This window comes from Salmo salar, chromosome 23 (genome assembly GCF_965601325.2).
Source record: "Salmo salar chromosome 23, fSalSal1, whole genome shotgun sequence".
NCBI classification, from domain to species: domain Eukaryota; kingdom Metazoa; phylum Chordata; class Actinopteri; order Salmoniformes; family Salmonidae; genus Salmo; species Salmo salar.
Genome location: NC_138313.1, coordinates 12011979 through 12029977, shown reverse-complemented (window position 1 = coordinate 12029977; position 17999 = coordinate 12011979). Strand labels below are relative to the sequence as shown.

Below are 17999 nucleotides of genomic sequence, written 5' to 3'. Positions count from 1 at the left end.
GCAGACTGAATCAGTTATTCCCTGTGCTTAGCTCTATTCCTTTTCTTTTTATCCTAAACAAATCCCTTGCCGATCACAAGCATACCCATAATATGATGCAACCACCATCATTCTTGAAAATGTTGTGTTGGATTTGGCCCAAACATAACATTTGTATTCAGGACAAAAGGTTTATTTTGTTGCCACATTTTTTTTGCAGCATTCATTTATTCCACCTGTGGTAAAATCAATTGATTGGACATGTTTGGAAAGGCACACACCCGTCTATAAAACAGTAAAAAAAAAAAAAAAAAAGATATCACATTTACATTGGTATTCAGACCCTTTTTTGAAGCACGTTTGGCAGCAATTACAGCTTCCAGTCTTCTTGGGTATGACGCTACAAGCTTGGCACACCTGTATTTGGAGAGTTTCTCCCATTCTTCTCTGCAGATCCTCTCAAGTTCTGTCAGGTTGGATGGGGAGTGTCGCTGCACAGCTATTTTCAGGTCTCTCCAGAGATGTTTGATCGAGTTCAAGTCCGGGCAATGGCTGGGCCACTCAAGGACATTCAGAGGCTTGTCCCGAAGTCACTCCTGTGTTGTCTTGACTGTGTATTTAGGGTCGTTGTCCTGTTGGAAGGTGAACCTTCACCTCAGTCCGAGGTCCTGAGCGCTCTGGAGCAGGTTTTCATCAACGACGTCTCTGTACTTTTCTCCATTCATCTTTTCCTCGATCCTGACTAGTCATCCAGTACCTGGTGCTGAAAAATATTCCCACAGCATGATGCTGCCTCCACCATGCTTCACCGTAGGAATGGTGCCAGGTTTCCTCTAGATGTGATGCTTGGCATTCAGGCCTAAGAGTTCAATCTTGGTTTCATCAGACCAGAGACCAGAGTCCTTTAGGCCACTCTACCATTAAGGCCTGATTGGTGGAGTGCTGCAGAGATGGTTTGATCTTTTGGAAGGTTCTCCCATTTCCACAGAGGAACTCTGGAGCTCTGTCAGGGTGACCATTGGATTCTTTGTCAACTCCCTGACCAAGGCCCTTTTCCCCTGATTGTTTAGTTTGGCCAGGCGGTCAGCTCTAGGAAGAGTCTTGGTGGTTCCAAGCTTCTTCAATTTAAGAATGATGGAGGCCATTGTGTTCTTGGAGACCTTCATTGCTGCAGAAATGTTTTGGTACCCTTTCCCAGATCTGTGCCTCCACATGATCCTGTCTCAGAGCTCTACAGACAATTCCTTCAACCTCATGGCTTGGTTTTTGTTCTGACATGCGCTGTCATCTGTGAGACTTTATATAGACAAGTGTGTGCCTTTCCAAACATGTCCAATCAATTGAATTTACCAGAGGTAGACTCCAATCAAGTCTCAGAAAAATTGCAAGAATGATCAATGGAAACAGGATGCATCGGAGCTCAATTTCGAGTTTCATAAAGGGTCTGAATACTTATGTAAATAATATATTTCTGTTTTTGATTTTTAATACATTTGCAAACATTTCTAAAAACCTGTTTTCACTTTGTCATTATGGGGTATTGTGTGTAGATTGATAAGGAAAACATTTAATTTTATCAATTTTAGAATGAGGCTGTAACGTAACAAAATGTGGAAAAAGTCAAGGGGTCTGAATACTTTCCGAATGCACTGTATGTAACTTAACGCATTTTTACTCCTGAACTTGTTTAGGGTTGCCATAACAAAAGACTTGAATACGTATTGACTCAAGACATTTAGGCTTTTCATTTTTTATGAATTTGTAAAAATGTACTGTTTTCTAAAACATATTTCCACTTTGACATTTGGGGTATTGTGTGTAGATCAGTGACACAAAATCTCAATTTAATCCATTTTAAATTCAGGCTGTAACACAACAAAATGTGAACTTTTTCCCTTTGCGTGTGGACTTCTGTGCACAACACAACAGCTGTCTGTGACCAGGCAAAACAAACTCTCCAAGCCAAACCTTCATACCATAACTGCTAACCGCTACACAGCTCAGATCTAGCTACTAGAACTAAGGTGTTAGTAAACACACAATCCAATCCATGTGTACAACCACACAGTACAGTTTACAGCAAGCAGTTTAGCCGTTACACCAGCGGTCCCCGGTGGCAATAAATTAATAAAACCGAAAGCTTACCTTATGTTGGATAACCTTAGCCAGCTAACTAAAATAAATAGCATTACTCACTGTTTGAGTCAGATTGCTGAGTAGCCTAAATTAGCTGCATTAGCCAGCTAAGTAAGTGAAAGGTAAACCAAGAAGAATAAAAAAAATACATTAATCTCTTGCTCTCTCTCTCTCTCTGCTGCTTAATTTGTTCCAAACTGTTCAACTACTGCCTTTCTCTCTCTTTGAGTCAACTACTCACCACACTTTATGCACTGCAGTGTTAGCTAGCTGTAGTTTATGCCTTCAGTACTAGATTAATTCTCTGGTCCTTTGATTGGATGGACAACATGTCAGTTCATGCTGCAAGAGCTCTCATATGTTGGAAGAAATTTCCATAATTACGGTGTAAGTATTTGGTAGCGGTGAGATCCATGATCCTCCTAGGTTTTGTATTGAAGTCAATGTACCCACAGATGGAAAAAAGCTGTCCTCCGGCTACTCCATTGTGTTACCTTAGAGAGTGCTCCTGAAACTACTGTAGACCATTGCAAAAAAAGTGTTTTAATCAGCTATTTCGTGACGTGAATATATTTACTATTGTTTTATCTAAAACGGATGAACATTTTTAATGTGTCACTATTTAAACTTTTATGAAATTCACTGAGTAGGTTGGTCCTCCCCTTCCCCTCCACTGCTCCACACACCCTCTGTCACCTACATAATAGAAGACCCAGACCACTCACAAAAACTTGCAAAGGCCATGAGAAAGGTGTGTGATCGTGCCATGAATGTGAAAACACTAATTAAGAAGTTTCACTCCCCAGACAGAAACACAACAATACCTTTCCTGTCTGGATAAGTTAATTTGCTAAGCTTACAATGTTTTATCTACTTGTCAGTATATGCTAATTGTATGATTGAGTATATGCAGGCAAGGTACTGATGGTATTTCAAGTCCTTTCAGTTACAACAGTGATCTTAAGCCTGTTCCATACTATGGAATTCCTATCTTCACATTGCCAAAATATCACCATGCCTCAATAACTTCAAACGTATACTAGGGGTCAGCCTAATCAACCAAACTACCCAGTAGTCTCCTCCGTGTAGCCTAACTCTCTCACACACACACACATAATCAAACATGTTTTTTCTTTGATACTGAGTATATCATGTACATTTATAATTAGCATGCTCTGTATAACTGATTGAACAAACCTTTTTTTGTACTTATATGTGTATCTTGTTTTCTGTGGTGTGGTTTTCATATACAGTGCATTCAGAAAGTATTCAGACCTCTTGACTTTTTCCACATTTTGTTACGTTACAGCCTTATTCTAAAATGGATCAAATTATATTTTCTCATCAATCTACACACAATAGCCCATAATGACAAAGTGAAAACAGGTTTTTAGAATTTTTTTGCAAATGTAAAAAACAGAAAAACCTTATTTACATAAGTATTCTGAACTTTTGCTATGAGACTCAAAAATGGAGCTCAGGTGCATCCTGTTTCCATTGATCATCCTTGAACTGTTTATACAACTTGATTGGAGTCCACCTGTGGTAAATTCTATTGATTGGACATGATTTGGAAAGGCACACACGTCTATATAAAGTCCCACAGTTGACAGTGCATGTTAGAGCAAAAACCAAGCCATGGGGTCGAAGGAATTGTCCTAGAGCTCCGAGAAAGGATTGTGTTGAGGCACAGATCTGGGGAAGGGTACCAAAATATTTTTGCAGGCTTGAAGGTCCCCAAAAACACAGTGGACTCCATCAATCTTAAAAGGAAGAAGTTTGGAACAACCAAGACTCTTCCTAGAGCTGGCCACCCGGCCAAACTGAGCAATCGGGGGAGAAGAGCCTTGGTCAGGGAGGGGACCAAGATCCCGATGGTCACTCTGACAGAGCTCCAGAGTTCCTCTGTGGAGATGGGAGAACCTTCCAGAAGGACAACCATCTCTACAGCACTCCACCAATCAGGCCTATATGGTAGAGTGGCCAGACGGAAGCCACTCCTCAGTAAAAGGCACATGACAACCCGCTTGGAGTTTGCCAAAAGGCACCTAAAGTACTTTCAGACCATGAAAAAAAAGATTCTCTAGTCTGATGAAACCACTTTCGCCTGAATGCAAAGTGTCACATCTGGAGGAAACCTGGCACCATTCCTACGTTGAAGCATGGTGGTGGCAGCATTGAAGTCGGAAGTTTACATACACCTTAGCCAAATACATTTAAACTCAGTTTTTCACAATTCCTGACATTTAATCCTAGTAGAAATTCCCTGTTTTAGGTCAGTTAGGATCACCACTTTATTTTAAGAATGTGAAATGTCAGAATAATAGTAGAATGATGTATTTCAGCTTGAATTTCTTTCATCACATTCCCACATTCCCATTTGGAAGACCCATTTGCGACCAAGCTTTAACTTCCTGACTGATGTCTTGAGATGTTGCTTCAATATATCCACATAATATTTCCCCTCATGATGCCATCTATTTTGTGAAGTGCACCAGTCCCTCCTGCAGCAAAGCAACCCCACAACATGATGCTGCCACCCCCGTGCTTCACGGTTGGGATGTGTTCTTCGGCTTACAAGCCTCCCCCTTTTTCCTCCAAACATAACGATGGTCATTATGGCCAAACATATCTATTTTTGATTAAGCAGACCAGAGGACATTTCTCCAAAAAGTACAATCTTTGTCCCCATGTGCAGTTCCAAACCGTAGTCTGGCTTCCTTGCTAATCAGCCTTTCAGGTTATGTTGACATAGGACTCATTTTACTGTGGATATAGATACTTTTGTACCTGTTTCCTCCAGCATCTTCACAAGGCTTTGCTGCTGTTCTGGATTGATTTGCACTTTTCACACCAAAGTACGTTCATCTCTAGGAGACTGAACGCGTCTCCTTCCTGAGCGGTATGATGGCTGCGTGGTCCCATGGTGTTTATACTTGGTTACTATTGTTTGTACAGATGAACATGGTACCTTCAGGCATTTGGAAATTGCTCCCAAGGATGAACCAGACTTGTGGAGGTCTACAATTAATTTTTCTGAGGTCTTGGCTGATTTATTTTGATTTTCCCATGATGTCAAGCAAAGAGGCACTGAGTTTGAAGGTAGGCCTTGAAATGCATCCACAGGTACACCTCCAATTGACTCAAATTATGTAAATTAGACTATCAGAATCTTCTAAAGCCATGACATAATTTTCGGAAATTTTCCAAGCTATTTAAAGGCACAGTCAACTTAGTGTATGTAAACTTCTGACTCACTGGAATTGTGATACAGTGAATTATATGTGAAATAATCTTTCTGTAAACAATTGTTGGAAAAATTACTTGTGTCATGCACAAAACAGATGTCCTAACCGACTTGTCAAAACTATAGTTTGTTAACAAGAAATTTGTGGAGTGGTTGAAAAATGAATTTTAATGACTCCAACCTAAGTGTATGTAAACTTCCGACTTCAACTGTATGTAGGCTACGTGTGCCTTTTAAAAAATGTATGTAGTTCTGTCCTTGAGCTGTTCTTGTCTAATGATGTTCTGTATTATGTCATTCTGTATTATGTTTCATGTTTTGTGTGGACCCCAGGAAGAGTAGCTGCTGCTTTTGCAGCAGCTAATGGGGATCTTAATAAAAAGCAAATACCAAAATACCTAAAGGACTCTCAGACCATGAGAAACAAGATTCTCTGGTCTAATGATTGGCTGAATGCCAAGCGTCACGTCTGAAGGAAACCTGGCACCATCCTTGAAGAATGGTGGTGGCAGCATCATGCTTTGGGGATGTTTTTCAGCGGCAGGGACTGGGAGACTAGTCAGGATTGAGGGAAATATGAGCAGAGAAAAGTACAGAGAGATCCTTGATGAAAACCTGCTCCAGAGCGATCAGAACCTCAGACTGGGGCGAAGGTTCACCTTACAACAGAACAACGACCCTAAGCATACAGCCAAGACAATGCAGGAGTGGCTTCGGGATAAGTCTCTGAATGTCCTTGAGTGGCCCAGCCAGAGCCCGGACATGACCCCGATCAAGCATCTCTGGAGAGACCTGAAAAAAGCTGTGCAGCGACGCTCCCCATCCAACCTGACATAGCTTGAAAGGATCTGCAGAGAAGAATGGGAGAAACTCCCCAAATACAGGTGTTCCAAGCTTGTAGCGTCATGCCCAGGAAGACCCAAGGCTGTAATCGCTGCAAAAGGTGCTTCAACAATGTACTGAGCAAAGTGTCTGAATACTTATGTAAATATGATATTTCTTAAAACCTGTTTTTTCTTGTCATTATGGGGTATTGTGTGTAGATTGATGATGGAAAAAAAAAACAATTTAATCCATTTTATAATAAGGCTGTAACGTAGCAAAATGTGGATAAAGTCAAGGGGTCTGAATACTTTCCAAATGCACCGTAAGCCCTTTTTGGTTTCCAACTTCACTTGCACACCATTTTTCCCATTTTTCTATCTGTACTGTTTTGTCTTTCACTAGTTTTCTCTGGAGCGAATAAATGAAACCCCCCAAAAAACTAAAACCAGTATTATATGTTTCTTTCTGACCTTTCTCCTGTTGATTTCCAGACAACATACTTTTTGACCATCAGTCAGGTGTACACTGCTGGATACGCCACCTCCCTCATCTCCCTCATATCAGCCATTTTTGTCTTCGCTGTGTTCAGGTAACACTAGGACATACTCAGTCCAACATTAGTTCCTAAGAGATAGACAGATACATGATAAATAGATAATACTGTAAGAATGGACTGCATTCATATAGGTACTATAGTTTATAATGATACAGTATATATTGTATAGGAAAACATTTGCAAACATGGACCCTCTAAACTCGCCTGACAGAAAATGAGGTCAGTTTAACAAGAAGTTAACTCACCCGTACAGGAAGTTCCACTGTACCAGGAACTACATCCACATCAACCTCTTCTCCTCATTCATCCTGAGAGCCAGTGCCGTCTTCATCAAGGATGGGGTTCTTTTTGCTGATGAGAACTTCGACCACTGCTTCATGTCCACTGTGAGTGCCATGATGTCATCAACAAAGGACACTTACTATACTGGACTTAATGTCCCAATACTGTCTCTAACTCCCTGTGACTTCTACATCTTACACCACCACATATTTAGATATTCTATACCGTATCTACATTAACTTCATGTAAGTTCATAGAGTATCCCACTGATCTTTACTAAGTTCCTGAAACATTATAAGTCTTCATCCTAGCCCTTTCCTCCTTTGAATGTCATTGCCTTCCGTGTATGACTCATCTTGTTGTATGTGAACAGCGTGAGATGGTGAGATTGTGAACATTATCTCACTGGAACACATTTTAACATATTGAAATGAGTCTGTGAGACAGAGCGAGTCGAGACTTTCTCCTCAGTATATTTTATGCTGATACATGCTTCTAAACAGAGCGAGTCGTCCAGTCGAGAGAAAAGAGCTGTGTGTATAGACAAGGCGATGGGGCATTCTATACTTAGAAAGTAAATCCACAGCATAGAGAGGAGATCGGGGCAATAGAGAGTCAACTATAGAAGTATAGAAAGGTGTGAAAGTGTGATTGTATCTCAGGGAGTCATTGGCATGGTGGATGGGGCACCCGAGGGGTGAAGGGGAGGGGTGGAGGTGGCAGTGTGCAGGTAATTTGCTAATTTAAATTTTCCTTGAATATTGTTGCACATTGCGTATTCTAATATAAAGTTAATAACATTATTATTTACATATTGTAACAAAGTGGTAACGATCCCAACATTGGGATATGCATTGTCTTTTGTGGAACTCATACACTTCTGTAAGCCTCATTAAAACTACAAAACTGTCAGTGAACCGGAACAGATGAACCGGAATGACATTTACTTTCACGGCTGGCCAAAAATAACTATGTGGCAGCCACGCCCCTACTAAGCCACACCTCCAGTCTTCTGATCTGACCCACTGGGTCATATCTCAATAACCCAGCATCAACAACCCAACATTTGTCTTTTTAAAGAAAACAATTCAACAACTAAGTGACCCAATGCCTGTAACCAAGCAATTGGGTCAGCCAAACAGCACAACATTTTTTTGAGTGTGTGTATATTGTGTTCTCCTGCAGACGGCGTGTAAATCAGCAGTGGCGTTCTTCCAGTTCAGCATCCTGGCTAACTACTTCTGGTTGCTGGTCGAGGGCATGTACCTCCAGACCCTCCTTGCCCTCACCTTCGTCTCACACAATAAGTACTTCTGGTGGTACATACTCATCGGCTGGGGTAGGTGACTTTTCTCAATCGGTCCTTTCTTTCTTTCTGTCTTTCGCAAACACCTCTCTTTCTTTTCCTCTCTTCCCTTCTCCCTCTCTCCTCAACAACTCAAAGAGGCATGGCTTTGTTACAACATCTCGCTGATGTTTGTCCATTCTCTGTGTCTATTAGGTCTCCCAACCACAATATTGTTGGTGTGGGTTCTGACACGAAACTTCTATGATAACAGAGGGTAAGTATGGAAACTAGCATTTGCTTTGAATTTACTCTGAATTGATATTGTCATGTAGCCTATATATTCATACATGAATCCTAATGTAATACTGTTGGAGATTGGTATGAATACAGTACTGTCCGATATCATGTTGTTCTGTCCCAATGTAGTTGCTGGGACGACACCGATGTGGCCTTCATTTGGTGGATTATCAAAGGGCCTATAACTGCATCACTGCTGGTGAGTAGCCTAACACTCACCTAACCTTACCTAACCCTAACCTCAAATCTAACCCTGACCCTAGTCTCCACCCTAAACCTACCCGTAGCCTCATCTCTAACCCTAACCCACCCTGTGTTGTAAAGTATTCAGCCCTAACTCATCCTCTTTCTCCACTGCTTAAGGTCAACTTCATCATCTTCATTAATGTGATCCGTATTCTGGTCCAGAAGCTAAAATCTCCCGGTGTCAGGGGCCACAACACAGGCCACTTCATGTGAGTCCTCCCCTCCACACACACACACACACACACACACACACACACACACACACACACACACACACACACACACACACACACACACACACACACACACACACACACACACACACACACACACACACACATATATATATATAACAATGGTGGTTCAGTGACCATGCTTGCGTGATGAGTACATTTCAGACCAGAACAGTTGTAATGGCTCCCTCAACAAATGCCTAGGCATTGGCCTAGAGTGTTAATTGTCGTTCTGGTGCACAGAACACTCAAGTTCACACACGTTGACACAAATACATTATTGTGATTATTCTCTCTCGTGTGCGTGTGTGTGTGTGTGTGTGTGTGTGTGTGTGTGTGTGTGTGTGTGTGTGTGTGTGTGTGTGTGTGTGTGTGTGTGTGTGTTCAGGAGGCTGGCTAAGTCCACCCTGTTCCTGATCCCTCTGTTTGGGATGCATTACATGGTGTTTGCCTTCCTACCAGAGAACACAGGAAAGGAGGCACGCATCTTCATAGAGCTGGGTCTGGGATCCTTCCAGGTAGGTAGGTACAGTGAGGGAAAAAAGTATTTGATCCCCTACTGATTTTGTACATTTGCCCACTGACAAAGAAATGATCAGTCTATAATTTTAATGGTAGGTTTATTTGAACAGTGAGAGACAGAATAACAACAACAAAAATCCAGAAAAATGCATGTCAAAAAATGTATAAAATGATTTGCATTTTAATGGGGGAAATAAGTATTTGACCCCTCTGCAAAACATGACTTAGTACTTGGTGGCAAAACCCTTGTTGGCAATCACAGAGGTCAGACGTTTCTTGTAGTTGGCCACCAGGTTTGCACCCATCTCAGGAGGGATTTTGTCCCACTCCTCTTTGCAGATCTTCTCCAAGTCATTAAGGTTTCGAGGCTGACGTTTGGCAACTCGAACCTTCAGCTCCCTCCACAGATTTTCTATGGGATTAAGATCTGGAGACTGGCTAGGCCACTCCAGGACCTTAATGTGCTTCTTCTTGAGCCACTCCTTTGTTGCCTTGGCTGTGTGTTTTGGGTCATTGTCATGCTGTAATACTGATCCACGACCCATTTTCAATGCCCTGGCTGAGGGAAGGAGGTTCTCACCCAAGATTTGACGGTACATGGCCCCGTCCATCGTCCCTTTGATACGGTGAAGTTGTCCTGTCTCCTTAGCAGAAAAACACCCCCAAAGCATAATGTTTCCACCACCTTGTTTCACGGTGGGGATGGTGTTCTTTGAGTCATAGGCAGCATTCCTCCTCCTCCAAACACGGCGAGTTGAGTTGATGCCAAAGAGCTCAATTTTGGTCTCATCTGACCACAACACTTTCACCCAGTTGTCCTCTGAATCATTCAGATGTTCATTGGCAAACTTCAGACGGGCATGTATATGTGCTTTCTTGAGCAGGGTGACCTTGCGGGCGCTGCAGGATTTCAGTCCTTCACGGCGTAGTGTGTTACCAATTGTTTTCTTGGTGACTATGGTGCCAGCTGCCTTGAGATCATTGGCAAGATCCTCCCGTGTAGTTCTGGGCTGATTCCTCACCGTTCTCATGATCATTGCAACTCCACGAGGTGAGATCTTGCATGGAGCCCCAGGCCGAGGTATATTGACAGTTATTTTATGTTTGTTCCATTTGCGAATAATCGCACCAACTGTTGTCACCTTCTCACCAAGCTGCTTGGCGATGGTCTTGTAGCCCATTCTAGCCTTGTGTAGGTCTACAATCTTGTCCCTGACATCCTTGGAGAGCTCTTTGGTCTTGGCCATGGTGGAGAGTTTGGAATCTGATTGATTGATTGCTTCTGTGGACAGGTGTCTTTTATACAGGTAACAAACTGAGATTAGGAGCACTCCATTTAAGAGTGTGCTCCTAATCCCAGCTCGTTACCTGTATAAAAGACACCTGGGAGCCAGAAATCTTTCTGATTGAAAGGGGGTCAAATGCTTATTTCCCTCATTAAAATGTAAATCAATTTATTACATTTTTGACATGTGTTTTTCTGGATTTTTTTGTTGTTATTCTGTCTCTCACTGTTCAAATAAACCTACCATTAAAATTATAGACTGATCATTTCGTTGTCAGTGGGCAAACGTACAAAATCAGCAGGGGGTCAAATACTTTTTTCCCTTACTGTAGGTAGGTAGGTAGGTAGGTGTGTGTGTGTGTGTGTGTGTGTGTGTGTGTGTGTGTGTGTGTGTGTGTGTGTGTGTGTGTGTGTGTGTGTGTGTGTGTGTGTGTGTGTGTGTGTGTGTGTGTGTGTGTGTGTGTGTGTGTGTGTGTGTGTGTGTGTGTGTGTGAGTGCCCGTATCGCGTGCCTGCTCACGTATGTGTGTTTATGTGATGTACAGCATGTGACGTGCAACGTGTGTTGGGGATGAGGCTCTCTGAATAAGTGTATTTTGACGTAATACAGTTGTAGTCGGAAGTTTACATACACTTAGGTTGGAGTCATTAAAACTTGTTTTTCAACCACTCCACAAATTTCTTGTTAACAAACTATAGTTTTGACAAGTCGGTTAGTACATCTACTTTGTGCATGATACAAGTAATTTTTCCAACAATTGTTTACAGACAGATTATTTCACTTATAATTCCCTGTATCACAATTCCAGTGGGTCAGAAGTTTACATACACTAAGTTGACTGTGCCTTTAAACAGCTTGGAACATTTCAGAAAATGATGTCATGGCTTTAGAAGCTTCTGATAGGCGAATTGACATCATTTGAGTCAATTGGAGTTGTACCTGTGGATGCATTTCAAGGCCTACCTTCAAACTCACTGCCTCTTTGCTTGACATCATGGGAAAATCAAAATAAATCAGCCAAGACCTCAGAAAAAAAATTGTAGACCTCCACAAGTCTGGTTCATCCATGGGAGCAATTTCCAAACACCTGAAGGTACCACGTTCATCTGTACAAACCATAGTGCCCAAGTATAAACACCATGGGACCACGCAGCCGTCATACCGCTCAGGAAGGAGACGCGTTCTGTCTCTTAGAAATGAACGTACTTTGGTGCGAAAAGTGCAAATCAATCCAGAACAACAGCAAAGGACCTTGTGAAGATGCTGGAGGAAACAGGTACAAAAGTATCTATATCCACAGTAAAACGAGTCCTATATCTACATAATCTGAAAGGCCGCTCAGCAAGGAAGAAGCCACTGCTCCAAAACCGCCATAAAAAAGCCAGACTACGGTTTCCATCTACACATAGGGACAAAGATTGTACTTTTTAGAGAAATGTCCTCTGGTCTGATGAAACAAAAATAGAACTGTTTGGCCATAATGACCATCGTTATGTTTGGAGGAAAAAGGGGGAGGCTTGCAAGCCGAAGAACACTATCCCAACCGTGAAGCACGGGGGTGGCAGCATCATGTTGTGGGGATGCTTTGCTGCAGGAGGGACTGGTGCACTTCACAAAATAGATGGCATCATGAGGGCAAGAAATTATGTGGATATATTGAAGCAACATCTCAAGACATCAGTCAGGAAGTTAAAGCTTGGTCGCAAATAGGTCTTCCAAATGGACAATGACTCCAAGCATACTTCCAAAGTTGTGACAAAATGGCTTATGGACAACAAAGTCAAGGTATTGGAGTGGCCATCACAAAGCCCTGACCTAGATCCTATAGACAATTTGTGGACAGAACTGAAAACGCATGTGCGAGCAAGGAGGCCTACAAACCTGACTCAGTTACACCAGCTCTGTCAGGAGGAATGGGCCAAAATTCACCCAATTTATTGTGGGAAGCTTGTGGAAGGCTACCCGAAACGTTTGACCCAAGTTAAACAATTTAAAGGCAATGCTACTGTCAACGTCGTGTGTGTAGGTGGCAGGGAAGTCAGGCGCAGGAGAAACAAACTTCATATAAGCGGAGTAGTTTAATAAACTTTCAAACAAACTCCAAAATAGAATACATAAAAAATCAACATGGGTACACATACCCGTCACACACCTAAATAAACAACACGAACATAATAACACAAACAATCTCGGACAAGGACATGAGGGGAAACAGAGGGTTAAATACACAACAGGTAATGAATGGGATTGGAACCAGGTGTGAAAATAAACAAGACAAAACCAATGGATAATGAAAAATGGATCAGTGATAGCTAGAAGACCGGTGACGTCGACCGCCGAGCACCACTCGAACAAGGAGGGGCATCGACTTCAGTAGAAGTCGTGACAGCTACCCAAATACTACTTGAGTGTATGTAAACTTCTGACCCACTGGGAATGTGATGAAAGAAATAAAAGCTGAAATAAATCATTTTCTCTACTATTATTCGGACATTTCACATTCTTAAAATAAAGTGGTGATCCTAACTGACCTAAGACAGGGAATTTTTACTAGGATTAAATGTCAGGAATTGTGAAACACTGAGTTTAAATGTATTTGGCTAAGGTGTATGTAAACTTCCGACTGCAACTGTATATGATCTTGTAATAACGTAGCTAGTCAAAATGGCCTGATGTACAGTACAACTCACTTTCTATTCCTTCTTCTTAGGGCTTTGTTGTGGCTCTGCTCTACTGTTTCCTGAATGGAGAAGTAAGCAGGGGGGTTACCAACATAATTAGAATGACAAGAATTAGAATTTTGATTAACACGCAGTGTTCTTACTGCAGAGACGAAGATGATAATCCCAAATTCTTATAATTGACTGCTTTCTCAAGTCTCTGATGTCCAGATTATTTTAAGTACTGTACGCCGTGTACAGCCCTCTCAATGTGCTTTTAAATGAGAGCTTTTCTCTCTCTCTCTCGCTGTATCTGTCTCTCTCTCCCCCCCAACAAATCTCTCTCCCCCTACAACTATTTCACTCTCTCTATCGCTCTCGCTCTGTGTGTGTGGTGTGTGTGTGTGTGTGTGTGTGTGTGTGTGTGTGTGTGTGTGTGTGTGTGTGGTGTGTGTCTCTGTGTATGTCTCTGTGTATGTCTCTAGGTGCAGGCGGAGCTGAAGAAGCGTCTGTGGAAGTGGCAGACGGAGGGCTATATGAGCTACAGTAGGACAAGACGCACCCTCTTCACAGAGAGCTCCACCGTCACACAGATCTCTGTGCTGGAGAAGTCCTCCCCCAGTGAGCTGCCCTGCATCAGTGATACACACACACTCACCGACACACACACACACAGCTCTGTCTCAATCTGTGACGACACACACACAACTCTGACACACAACTCTGATTCCACCTGCACCGACACACTCACACACACTGTCTGAGTGAACAAAAAATAGATCTCTCTCTTTTCCTTCTCCTTCTCCTGCAATCCCCAAATATCAGATAGAACTGCCTCTAGAGAGGTCTCTCTTTGAATTATGTTCTATAGATTGAGGTATCTGTTGTGTTGACTGATTGGCTTGGCTGGGGGGTTCCACAGACTGACGAAAAACTCCACCCGAAAAATCCTTGAGTCCCTATATCTCAATTGCCACAGTTTGACCAGATTCCCAACTGAAGCAATCCTTATAGTATCTACAATATACAGTATGTTTCATAGTACAATGATATACACAGCCTTGTGTGTCAGGGCATTTCGAACGGTGCTGTGTTTTGGTGGTTTGCTGGTATTTTTGCCAGACATGGGCTTGCTGGCTGTGTGCTCTAGTCACGAGACTCTAGTGGACTGTGCTTGTATCCAGAGTAGTAAGAAATCAAACAGTGTCTGCGTCTGAAATGGCACCTTATTCCCTATATAGTCCATGTTCAACTGACCTCTCTCCCCTCATCAACCTGAAGTGTACAGAGAAGAACGACCACTTATCAGTGGTGGAAAAAGTACCCAATTTTCATACTTGAGTAAAAGTAAATGATACCTTAATAGAAAACGACTGAAGTAAATTTGAAAGTCACCCAGTAAAATAATACTTGAGTAAAAGTAAAAAAGTATTTGGTTTTAAATATACTTAAGTATCAAAAGTAAAAGTATAAATTATTTAAAATTCCTTATATAAAGCAAACCAGACAGCATCATTTACTTGTTTTTTTATTTACGGATAGCCAGGGGCATGCGCCAACACGCAGACATCATTTACAACCAAAGCATGTGTTTAGTGAGTCCGCCAGAACAGAGGCAGTACGTATGACCAGGGATGTTCTCTTGATAAGTGTGTGAATTAGACAATTTTCCTGTCCTGCTAAGCATAAAAAATGTAACGAGCACTTTTGGGTGTCAGGGAAAATGCATGGAGTAAAAAGTACATAATTGTCTTCAGGAATATAGTGAAGTAAAAGTAAAAGTTGTAAAAAATATAAATGGTACAGTAAAGTACAGATACCCCAAAAAACTACTTAAGTAGTACTTTCAAGTATATTTACTTAAGTACATTACACCACCGCCACTTATACCTTATGGATTGTATTGCAACATGTTGCACAGTGCACTAGCACATCTGGAGCACTACACTGTAAAATGATTTATTTAGACCCTCTTGTTTTTTGTGATTAATAATAGATGTGTAAATTGACATGAATGAATGAATTATATAGTCTAGAATGGTTGTGTTTTTGAAACTGTGCACTCCTGTTTTCCTCAATCTGTTTTCCAGATTTTATAAATACCAATTTCAATGTATTTATATAAAATATAATATTTGAGCAATCTATACAATACAGTGCCATGAAAAAGTATTTGCCCCCTTTCTACATTTTTACATATCTTTTATACTGAATGTTATCAGATCTTCACCCAAAACCAAATATTAAATAAAGGGAACCTGAGTTTAAAAAATGGTATACTTATTATTATAATTTTTTAACTTTTACCCCTTTTTCATGGTATTCAATTGGTAGTTACAGTCTTGTCTCATGGCTGCGACTCCTGTACGGAGTCGACATGAAAATGCCTAAAAAGCAACAAATTTGAAGATTTGGAATGGCCTAGCCAAAATCCAGACCTAATCCCAATTGAGATGTTGTGGCAGGACTTGAAACGAGCAGTTCATGCTTGAAAACTCACAAATGTCGCTGAGTTACAGCAGTTCTGCATGGAACAGTGGGCCAAAATTCTTGTGTGCTCACATCAACTTGAGAGACTGATCAACAACTACAGGAAGTGCAGCTAAAGGTGGCGCAAACAGCTATTGAATGTAAGGGGGCAATTCCTTTTTCACAATTACTTTTTGAGTGTTGTATAACTTTGTTTATGAAATAAATATGTAATTGTTGTGTTATTGTTCACTCAGGTTCCCTTTATCTAATATTAGGTTTGGTTGAAGTTCTGATAACATTCAGTATCAAAAATATGTAAAATTACAAAGGGGCAAATACTTTTTTCATGGCACTGTATATACCTAGACAACACATCTTAATGATTTCATTATGATCAATCAAATATTTTTGCATCATATATGTAACTGTACTGTAGGTAATAGGTTTATATAATAAAATGAGTAGATTAATCAAATAAAATATGACATACTTGAAAAAGAAATATATACATTTTATATTTAAACAATTGCAAAGAAGATGTGTTGTTACATACTTTATGTGCTATCATTACATTTTAGAGAATGGTTATTGTATTAAAATATTTATTTGTCAATACGTTAAAACTGTACAGTATGCGTATGTTTTCAGATATTTCTATTGTGTAGTTGGGAAAATGTACAGTTCTTTGAATTAATGTGTCTGTTTATTTCTTGCTGTCAATAATTGCATTTCTCCACAAGGGAGCACTGTAGAGTCATATTTTAACCTCACTAATGCTCTTGTGGCTGAATGTCCCTGCAGCAATGTTCCAACATCTAGTGGAAAACCTTCCCAGAAGAGTGGAGGCTGTTATAGCAGCAAAAGGGGGACCAACTTCATATTAATGGCCATTATTTTGTAATGAGATGTTCGACGAGCAGGTGTCCGCATACTTTTGGTAATGTAGTGTACATTTTCTGAACAGGAACAAAGTCAGAAGTATTGGTACTGTACAATGTGACAAGAAAATAGAACTGATCTGATTGACTGAGAAATTGTTACCTCTTGAAAGGATCAATGGATATATCACTTGAACTTGAGCTCCTGTGTAAACAGCTTTTTTGTTATTTAGGAGTTTAAATCGTATAATATTTCTGAACGTTTCTGGTGAGATGCTGTTTCTTTGGGATGAGTAATAGAGGGCTAGCCTTGTGCCAGATCTGTTTGTGCTGTCTTACCAACTTCTATTGGCATGTTCATGTTAGGCGAGAGAGTGGCCATAAATTGGCAAGAAAGCACAAACATTTATGTCCAAAACATTTAATGCGACTTAAAGTCAATAATGCAATAATATTATACAACACCTCTTTAATATGTACATCAAAACAAGAAGACACATAAACACTGCAGCAGTGAAAGCAGTGGCATGTATTTATGGATGTCAAGGGAAGCCAGGCTTCCCTAAAAATGTGTTTCAGAATTTTCCTTCAATTCGCAATAGGCTGAATGTATCTCAGGAGAAAGCATCCGAGCGAGCAAAACAGCACCCCTCTATCTCTCTACGTGTTGGCCATCTATCTGATGCTGTCTGGTTCAAACGAGTATGCCATTTACAGGATACTGCAAAAGTAGCTTCATTCGGTGTCTTACACTGTTCACATCTCATGTATTGCCTGACTACAGTATTGTATCTTGATATGTTAATAAATGCATGCTGTGTTCATTTTGGCATGGTTACCTGCCTACAATACCCACTGTAGTGTGCGTAGGTTGCAATCCCATAGTAAGTCAATAGAGCTAACTGGCTAGCTACTACTGTTAGCTAGCCAGATAGCCACAAAGAATTGTTAGCATTTTTGCCTGTTATACTATCTGGTTAGCTACATTATTACGATCAGTGGCGACCCGTCATTCAGGGCAGAGCCCCACCTGTATTGAGCCCCACATTTTTAGCAAACATTTTTTAATAAAAATAAAACAGTTTTGCATGTT

At 40.9% G+C, this 17999-nt stretch overlaps 1 protein-coding gene across 1 annotated transcript in view; it reads left to right on the top strand.

Moving 5' to 3' along the window:
* LOC106583994 (pituitary adenylate cyclase-activating polypeptide type I receptor) overlaps positions 1-17676 on the top strand; it is a 77544-nt gene extending 59868 nt beyond the window's left edge. The window contains exons 5-13 of the mRNA XM_082967917.1: positions 6679-6776; positions 6997-7129; positions 8211-8364; positions 8527-8587; positions 8740-8809; positions 8974-9065; positions 9478-9607; positions 13607-13648; positions 14042-17676. Of these exons, the coding sequence (XP_082824043.1) occupies positions 6679-6776; positions 6997-7129; positions 8211-8364; positions 8527-8587; positions 8740-8809; positions 8974-9065; positions 9478-9607; positions 13607-13648; positions 14042-14320 (1059 nt within the window). The 3' untranslated portion in view covers positions 14321-17676. The remainder of the gene's footprint in view (positions 1-6678; positions 6777-6996; positions 7130-8210; positions 8365-8526; positions 8588-8739; positions 8810-8973; positions 9066-9477; positions 9608-13606; positions 13649-14041) is intronic.
* Positions 17677-17999: the final 323 nt, after the last annotated feature.